The 10,453-nt window shown below is 30.4% G+C and overlaps 1 protein-coding gene across 2 annotated transcripts; it reads right to left on the minus strand.

The window, feature by feature from the left end:
- Positions 1–1,024: 1,024 nt before the first annotated feature.
- Positions 1,025–10,342, minus strand: LOC134725538 (5'(3')-deoxyribonucleotidase, cytosolic type-like). Of its 2 annotated transcripts, none has more exons than XM_063589440.1 (6): positions 10,279–10,342; positions 7,619–7,862; positions 6,847–6,947; positions 5,743–5,803; positions 5,295–5,409; positions 1,025–1,617 (listed from the first exon to the last, which is right to left on the minus strand). In XM_063589440.1, exons 2-6 carry the CDS (start codon positions 7,829–7,831, stop codon positions 1,469–1,471), a joined length of 639 nt encoding a protein of 212 aa, XP_063445510.1. In that variant the 5' UTR covers positions 7,832–7,862; positions 10,279–10,342; the 3' UTR covers positions 1,025–1,468. The 2 variants fall into 2 exon arrangements, with proteins under 2 accessions (XP_063445510.1, XP_063445509.1); XM_063589439.1 differs by having other exon boundaries at positions 10,242–10,332.
- Between the last annotated feature and the right edge of the window lie 111 nt (positions 10,343–10,453).

The following is a 10,453-nucleotide window of genomic DNA, read 5'->3' on the forward strand; positions in this document are numbered from 1 at the left end:
CAAATTTGGTTGAATTTGTCTCTGTAGTTTCAGTGGGGGAAGATTTTTATTAAGGATTACAAAAAATTACAAAGCTTGTTAAATTTTACTTTTAAGGGCAATACCTCCTTAAGGGGTCAATTGGCAATTTTTATCATTTTGACTTATTTGTAGGTCTTAATTTGCTAAACTTTATTGCTGTTAGAGTTTATCTCTTTCTATAAAAATATTCAAGATAATAAGCAAAAACTTAAAAATTCCCTTAAAATTGCCAAGTCAGGGGCAGCAACCCATAAACAGGTTGTCTGATTTGTATGAAAATTTCAGAGCAGATATATCTTGACCTGGTAAATTATATTATTCCAAGTCAGATATGCTGTAAATGCTTTGGTTTCAAAGATATAAACCAAAATCTACATGTTACCCCTATGTTCTTTTTTAAGCCATGGTGGCCAGGTTGTGAGACACATTTTTTTAAACTAAAATGTAGATACCCTCATGATTATTGTGGCCAATTAATTTTGGCCCAGTAGTTTTTGAGGAGAATATTATTGTTAAGATTAAAAAGTTAACAGATGACAACAAGGTACAACGGACACAAGAGGTGATAAGAAAAGCTCACTTGCCTATTAGGCCAGGTGACATTAAAGTATGGAAGGTTGTACGAGGCATCAAAGAAAGGTGATCCCCTGACAATTCTACAGGTGAAATTGTGGGAAAAGGGGCTAATGCCCCCAAAGCATGCTTTGCCTATGTCAGTAGCAGACTAAAAAAAAAGCAGTAGAAGATTATTGTCAATACAGGTAGGTATTTAAAAATATCTTGAAATTTACAAATCATATTGTTGAAAATATTATGGATTCAAATCAATATACTGTTACTCATTCATATGCAAGATTGAGACATAATGTATAACCAATAGTTATCTTTGGAGAATTTTGAGTTTGAAGTTTTTCTGGATTGCTATCTCAGTGACATATACACCAAATCTCCTTATATGTTTATATAATTTTTTTGATAATACTGACAATAAGACAAATCTAAGCTATGTACTAGTATATAATTCCAAATCATCAATTCTTTGTAACAGTATAAAAGATAAAATAGCAGTAAATAATCTGTTGATAAAATGTCAACTTCAAAGATAACAAAAAAATAATCAAAATGTAAAGTCAAAAAAAATATATAGAAAATTAATTTCAAATTAAACACCAATACAACTTATTCCTTTTTGTAAGCCATTCCTGGACATTTTAAAGGTTCCTGTAAAATGTTGATGTCACAATAGAAAAGTCTGACACCTCAAACAAAAAGTAATTGCTGTATGACATCAATAGTTCAAGTGCGCAGATTCTCTGGTCAATAGTTGTAAATTACCAAATAGCTATAAGGTCTATTAAATACTCCCTTGGGGTACTGGTAGGGTGTAATAAGAGGTGCATGATATGTGCAACCAATAAAATTACTTGTAAGCTAAGTAAAGTCTACATCAAAGTCGTTTCTTAAAATCTTCAATCATTGTCCTCCAAGTTCCATCGGTCCAATTGTTAAGGCGTAACTTATCTCCTTTAATTTTGATATTTTGGTTATTTGGAGCAGTAAACAAAACATGTTTCCAGGAAGGATGATTCATTGCACCTAAAACAATAAAAATAAAATAAAATTAATCTGATAAATTCTAAAGGTTTTCAATGGGCCTTTAATTGGTGCAAACAATCAATAAAAGATCAAAGGGACATGTATTGGTGGCTTACTTTTTGTATAAATATAATCATATAGTGATATTTTCTTTCTTTCTTTAAATGTGGGAATATGATGTTATTTTTTCTCGAATATTTGTCATTGTCTTCAGTTTAATAAACAAAAAGAAATTGAGAAAATTTTCCACTTTTCAGTAGTTCAATTAAAATGAATAATATCAAATTCTATTACTGCTAAATTTAAAGATTTCTATATTTTTGACGAAATCTTTTCATACAAAACTCAAAACCAGCTCCATTTGAAAATTCAATAGTAAAAATTAATTGGTATTTTTTAATGAGCATACTGTTGGGGAAGAAATAGACTAAACATAAAAGAGACATAAATCTCAAATAAACTTCTAACTGTATAAATAATGGTTTGCTTTTACAAATTGCAACTTGAATGCAAATTTGTCTCATTGATACCACATCTTCTTATATCTAGATATATAAGACAAAAACTCAGGTTGTATCACTATGTGACTTTGTAATAAGAATCTGGAAATACTGAAATGTGTTCTTTTTGTTTGATATAACCTGTAGGTATGGGTGCCTTTTCTTTATACAAGTACATTGGCAAACTCCAAGATAAATAAAAAAGCAAGTTGGTGTAATAATTCAATTACATTGTATATGTAACTTCAATGAGAAACTATGAACAAGCAACCCCTCGCAGTATATCAAATTAAATCTATCAAATGCAAAAAACAAACAAAAAAAACCCAAACAAACAGACCACACATTGTTCATCTAAATAAAACCAAAAGAGAGATTGTATTATTTTAAACAAAACCATCTTGAGACAACTATCCATGAGAGAACAGATGATGAGGATGTAAATATCTGTAAAAGTCACCATACAGCTTTTAACCATGTTAAATAACTGTAAAAGTCACCATACAGCTTTTAACCATGATAAATAACTGTAAAAGTCACCATACAGCTTTAAACCATGATAAATAACTGTTAAAGTCACCATACAGCTTCCATGATAAATAACTGTAAAAGTCACCATATAGCTTTTAACCATGATAAATAACTGTTAAAGTCACCATACAGCTTTAAACCATGATAAATAACTGTTAAAGTCACCATACAGCTTCCATGATAAATAACTGTAAAAGTCACCATACAGCTTTTAACCATGATAAATAACTGTTAAAGTCACCATACAGCTTTTAACCTTGATAAATAACTGTAAAATTCACCATACAGCTTTTAACCATCATAAATAACTGTAAAAGTCACCATACAGCTTTTAAACATGATAAATAACAGTATAAGTCACCATACAGCTTTTCACCATGATAAATAACTGTAAAGGTAACCATACAGCTTTTAACCATGATAAATAACAGTAAAAGTCACCATACAGCTTTTAACCATCATAAATAACTGTAAAAAAGTCACCATAAAGCTTTTAACCATCATAAATAACTGTAAAAGTCACCATACAGCTTTTAACCATCATAAATAACTGTAAAAGACACCATACAGCTTTTAATTATGATAAATAACTGTAAAAGTCACCATACAGCTTTTAATCATGATAAATAACTGTAAAAGTCACCATACAGCTTTAAACCATGACAAAAAACTGTAAAAGTCACCATACAGCTTTTAACCATCATAAATAACTGTAAAAAAGTCACAATACAGCATTTAACCATGATAAATAACTGTAAAAGTCACCATACAGCTTTTGACCATGATAAATAACTGTAAAAGTCACCATTCAGCTTTTTACCATGATAAATAACTGTAAAGGTCACCATACAACTTTTAACCATGATAAATAACCGTTAAAGTCACCATACAGCTTTTAACCATGATAAATAACTATTAAAGTCACCATACAGCTTTTAACCATAATAAATAACTGTAAAAGTCACCATACAACTTTTAACCATGATAAATAACTGTAAAAGTCACCATTCAGCTTTTTACCATGATAATTAACTATTAAAGTCACCATACAGCTTTTAACCATGATAAATAACTGTAAAAGTCACCATACAGCTTTTAACCATGATAAATAATTGTAAAAGTCACCATACAGCTTTTAACCATGATAAATAACTGTAAAAGTCACCATACAGCTTTTAACCATGATAAGTAACTATAAAAGTCACCATACAGCTTTTAACCATGATAAATAACTGTAAAAGTCACCATACAGCATTTAACCATGATAAATTACTGTAAAAGTCACCATACAGCTTTTAACCATGATAAATAATTGTAAAAGTCACCATACAGCTTTTAAGGGCATACGATACAGTTACAGGGAAGGTAATGACATTGCTAACGTAAAATGTTATTTTCGCGACGTCAAACTGTGACAAGTCGGGAAAAGATGCATTTTTCGACTGATTTTTATCATTCAAACTAATTTAATTTGAAAAGGAATTCATGGACCCCTATTTTTCAAAACAGCAATTTGTTTCATTTTGCAGGGAGATTATGTGACCCAAATTTTATAAAACTAAATAGAGGATTTTTTTTAATTTTGATAAACATGCAGCAAACAATGACGTATTTTCCTCAAATCATGAACATTTGATAAATATGAGTTATTTCTGAATAAAAAATGCATAATTTTTTTGAATACTTATAAAATACAGAAATTACCGATTATTTAACAAGAAACAATTTGTGTTTATCTTTTATAACAAAAAAGTAATGTCTTTCTTTCGAAAAAGAAATTACAGCCACAAATTTGATTTTTGAGCAAATATACAAAATTTAGACCTCATTTTACTCAAAAAGAAGTACATGAAGGTATATTTTTTATTACATATTTGATTTAATCAGGTAAAAAATAGCCTATATGCAACTTGTAAATACAGGATCAAAACTGTATCGTATGCCCTTAACCGTGATAAATAACTGTAAAAGTCACCATACAGCTTTTAACCATGATAAATAAACAATATAACACTTGGTAAGCTTAAAAGGCATATTCATGAAAAAATGTAATTTTGACAACCAAAAATAATGCTGATAACAAATAAAAAATCAAACAATATGATCTTATAAATATCAACCAATCAAAAGCTGAGAACATTAAACCAAACCAAAATTTTTCATTTTTTATCTAAGTTAACCAATGAAAAACTAAAAACATCTACATGGCAGTCAGAATTATTTCCAGAAAGGTATATGTCCTCACATAATTCGAAAAGAAATTAAGCAATGAGGTTAGGGGAGTTTTGAAATCCCACTTACATGTCTTACATGTTTCATCCTGCCACACTCTGTATGTATGTGCCTGTCCCAAGTCAGAAGCTGGTATTTCAGTGGTCATTTGTTGATGATTTACATTTTTTTTTTCATTCATTTTTTGTACATATATAATGCCTTAAGTTTATGTTTGAATTGTTTTAACATTGTCATGTAAGGGCCTTTTATAGCTGACTATGCAGTATGGGCTTTGCTCATTGTTGAAAGCCGTACAGAGACCTATAGTTGTTAAATTCTATGTCATTTGGGTTCTTGTGGAAAGTTGTCTCATTGGCAATAATACCACATCTTCTTTTTTATATGTATAGAGATCAATGAAGCAGAACTTACCTGTTATATTGCTCTTGTCATCTATCAGAATATCTCCATTAATCATAGTTTTATCTCTCGTTAAAATCAGCCGATTAATCCAATCTGGTCCCAAATGTTTCTCTACCCATTCATACTGTAAATGTAAGACTTTCATATGTAAACTGCTCGTAAGTCATTAATCTTTTACATATATTGATTTGATGAAGAACGGGGTTCTCCTTGGCTTTTCTGTTAGGGTTTAACCTCAACCCATCTTTATCACTGTTCAAACAAAAATCAATCAATCAATAATATGATCCGTTTCAGATCAAAGTTATTTAAAATATATTTGACTTTCTTGCTACAAATTCAAATATTTAGAGGATTTGTAGTATGGACAAGTATAGTAAAGCTAGTATTTAAATGTTTGTAAAGAAAGAGAAAACGTTAAAAATTCAGCCATGCATGAAAAAAGCACTGTACTTACTTTTTCTGGTGCACTGTATTTGTACTGGAATAGTGGACTAGAACAAATGAAAACTTCAACACTGAAAAATAATTTGAAGTCATATTTCTCAATTCTTGTTATGATACATGTAGTCCAGATTTTTCTTCCTTAGTTATCAACTGTTCTTTGACAAATCCATTCAATACAGAGAGCCAATCGAATTTCTGGACCTCAGCAAGGATGAAATTGATGATAGAGATTCAGTATAGAGTTTTTAATGGTGATATTGTTGCATTACCATTAGATTTCTGAGTGATGTTTTTTTTTTACTATTTCTTTTTTTTTCTCAAGGCCATGGTATTTTTACTTTTTTACTTATAACTTGCATCACCATCTTGGTATCTTCTTATTCATTGAAGTTGTATATTTTAAGCAATTACATATAAGGAACATTTTATATTATCGGACCAAATATTACTCATAGCCACTTTCACTAAGATAAAATAAATGCCAAGTTTTTTCACTCAGATAAAATAAATGGTGAGTAACACAGTTTGTACAGCATGATCCCTGATCTCATCTACAAACAGGTGACTAAAAGATTTATCAAACTAGCTTTTTTTCAGAATTACAACATATTTTTATTAACAGTGGCCCAATCTCATAAAAAAAAGAACAGTTGCCTCATTTTTTATGCCCTACCTCGTTAGAAAGAGGGCATTATGTTTTCTGGTCTGTGGGTCTGTTTTGTTTGTTCGTCCATCCATCCATTTTTTCGTACGTTTGTTCTTTGTTTGTTCATTTGTTCATATGTCTGTCTGTCCCGCTTCAAGTTAAAGTTTTTGGTCAAGGTATTTTTTTATGAAGTTGAAATCCAATCAACTTGAAACTTAGTACACATGTTCCCTATGATATGACCTTTCTAATGTTAATGCCAAATTAAGAGTTTTTACCCCAATTTCAGTCCATTGAACATAGAAAATGATAGTCAGAGTGGGGCATCCATGTACTTTGGACACATTTTTGTTAATTAGTAAATCACATATACCTTTCAAAGTTTAGTCAAAGAAGTTGTAGGCTATACATCAAAGAGACAGTAAATATACACATCAGAAATAAAATTGAGAATGCTATATTTCTTACCCTTCCATTTCTGCCATTTCCTTTACAGCATCACATCCACCTTCTATTTCTGGTAAATCACGGAAAAAATGTTCACTCCTGTAAATCTTCTTTAATCCAAGCTATAAACAAATAAAATGTTAGTTAGTCAAATAAAATGATCGTTAGTTCTAAAACAGACTTTCAATCTGCACTTGAAATTAATGTTTAAGAGATTAAATTTAATGCATAAATTTCACCTATGTATTATCTCCCTTTTGAATGTGTTTATTTGAATATTTCATTTATTTTCAATTACATCATGCACTACTTCAAAAGCTGTGATCCTGATCATAATAAATTTATTCCACCTTGAAACAATATAATCTTGTCCACTTTTCCCTAAATTAGACTTATCACAGAGTTTGTACTAACATGAGCCACACAATGAATGCTACATGTTGAGCAGAATCTGCTTGTTCTGCTTAAGCAACTGATATCATCCCCAGTTTTTGGTGGGGTTCATGTGGTTCAATATTTAGTTTTCTATGCTATGTTTGTGGAGCTGTTGTTAGTCTGTTTGTCTTTTCCTTTTTTAACCATGTTTAGAATTATGAGTTTTAAAATCCCTTTTTTTCATCTCACTTTAAAATGTTATATGTTCCAACATTTATACTGACTATTTTATCACAATTGAGGCAACATAAAAAGATAAAATAAGTCAAAAGTTTAAATGATTTTATATACAGGAATCACTCACTCTAGATAAAATGAGACAAAAGTTTAAATGATTTTATATACAGGAATCACTCACTCTAACACTATCATCTGTAAAATTCAGTTTATCATACTGATCAGCAATATAAAATGTGTTTCTCTTCTCTGCTGGAATATAGGGTTCATTAGGATATTTTTCTCTAAACTTGATCATGAAATGCTTTTCAAATGCTGCCAAGGTCTCATCAAGATCTATCAAAACCATCAATGTTCTTTGTGCCATATTCCCTATTCCTCTCCTTGCTGCCATTGTTTACTATGAATTATCAAAATCTGTCAGTCTGAAATTATAGGTTGACATTAAAAAGGCATTGCTACATCTTTAGAATTTCTATCAAAATAATACTTTGACACTTTTGTGATAACTTTGATTTTTTTTTGTTTTTGTTTTTGTTTTTAATCTGCCATTATTTTAAATCAATTCATACTGTCACCACATGTTCATATATCTGTTCAAAGTCAGCAATTTCGTAAATGATTTTTTTTCCGTAGGTGATAATTCAAATTGTGGATTTTAGTAATATATGGTGAATTGGATATTGATCTTTGTTATTCTGTTCAATGTTTGGATGATTCTATAAAATTGTAAAAAAATGAATTAGCATATTGTTCTCAAAAGTCAAAACCCTACACTTCATAGTTTTAAAGCAGTAAAACCCATACGGTAAAGATGCGTAATTCATTGTGAGAAGAGGACATGTCTGACAGTAATGACAGTGTGTTATCTTGGAAGGCCTGTCACAAATTCATTTAGACATTAAATGTAAGTGTATCTTGATAAAAGAGAAGTGAAAGAATACAAAGGAGCATTCAAACTCATAGATGATGACAAACTGACAAAGCCATTGCTAAAAAACTAAAAACGACCAAGACAAAAATAGTTAACATAGAAAAGTAAAGACTGAGTAACAGAAAACCCACAAAAAAACTCCAGTATATTATATGTTTTATCATGTTTATTGGGATAGACAACTGCAGAAAGAAAACAATATGAAAATTTGAGACCAAATGTCGTTTCCCTTAAATGTGATTAGAGTAAATTGATTTAATCATATTAAGATAAATAGGTAATAGAAAATAAGAAAATATGTGTTTGTGGTTAACATGGATCTTTATATTCCATTCCAAAACATATTATCTCTATTTTTCCATTTAAAGATTTTCTCTTTGGAGTAGTATCAATAATGCCCAAACCTTATAGAATAATAGGTTTTATTTATTTTAATAATAGGGCACAAGGGGCACGTACCCCCCCCCCCTCCCCCAGTTCAGGTCACCAATTTTGTTTCGAACATGATTTTATTGCTACTGAAACTTCATACTAGTGCGGAAATTGTCACAGCTTGATCAGACTTCTTAAACTGGCCGTTAATTTATACCAGCGTCCCTATGCATGATTTATGACAACTTATCGGTGGGTGTGTAAATATTGACACCTGTGTGTTATGTATCTATGCAAAAGCTTTTATGTAATTGTATTATATGTCTCTGGTCAGATACATTTACATACTGATTGGAATAGTACAAATTTGTATTGGTTTATAATACAATACTGATTAAGATCGATTACCAGGTGAAACTTCTGATCTGTGTATTTGAAGAAAAGGTATAAACATTTCCTGTAATGATGTACATTTTTTCCAAAATTTTATTTTTGTGAATTTATTCAGCAACAAATTAAACTGCATATTTTTTGATAACTTAGAAGATATGTTTTTCAAACAGAATGTCATATTTCATTCTCCCCTTATTTTCAAGGGAAATCAACAATTTGTTTTACTCCCCCTCCCCTTTCCCCTAATGCTTTCCCCATGTCCAGGAAAAATAAACTGACATTTCCTATTAAAAAAGCATTAATAAAATGCTATTTGATTTTCGTTAAAATTTAGTTTGTAACAGAATTTAGGACTTATACATTTCTCTAAAAGCTGAAGCATGCTGTTATATTTGTTTTTATTGTTATTGTTTCAGTTACCATCTACATATATGAGGCCATGCAAAAGGTCGCCATTTATGAAGATATGAAGGTGTTTTGCAGATATTAGAATGATGTGCAAAACAGTAAGTCTAGAAGCGACGCCAAAAACTATAGACAAGAGAATATAGAGGTGATGAAATATAAAGAAAATATTGTTTGATTGTTGCATGGTTGTTAAACGTCCAGTGGCAAATATTTGATGCATGTTTAAGTCGAATATAATAGAGATCAAGTAAAGTGAAAAGGTAAACAACTACTTTTAAAAAACATATCGAAATATAGAAACATTGATCTTACCCCCCCCCCCCCCACCTAGCACCCACTCACACTCGAATATATATATATATATATAAAAAAAAAATGTTTTTTTTGTTCATGGTGCCCCCCCCCCCCCCCCCCAGACATCGAGGTCCTGGATCCGCCCCTGTAGGAAACTCCCACACCCAGAGAAGCCCTTCAACTTGATATGTTTATGCATGGGCTTGCGGATTTCAAGCCTGAATACAAATTAAAATAGTCTTTCAAGCTTTTTTAAAATAATTGATTTTTAGCTTCATTAAAATTCCCAGGTTTATATATCAGATGTCAGAGGTTTCTGCAGGTACAACTCTATTTTGGAAGAAAGATCATTGAGACATCGAAATATTTCAATTATATAAATAGTTCATATTGTTGCACTTGCTTTATGAACATGTGTCAAGCAGGTTACATATTTGTACCATCTAAGTCTAAGATCCAAATAATGTCGTCCCATTTAATGACCTATTTGTTTATTGCCGCTTAATATCATAAAAAAAATGACATGCATTAATTTTGATATGATTACCACTAATATAGTGTGAAGAAAAAAACAATATATTAAAATTCAGAATTTCAGATATTATTTCAAATGCA

This window comes from Mytilus trossulus, chromosome 7 (assembly GCF_036588685.1).
Source record: "Mytilus trossulus isolate FHL-02 chromosome 7, PNRI_Mtr1.1.1.hap1, whole genome shotgun sequence".
NCBI classification, from domain to species: domain Eukaryota; kingdom Metazoa; phylum Mollusca; class Bivalvia; order Mytilida; family Mytilidae; genus Mytilus; species Mytilus trossulus.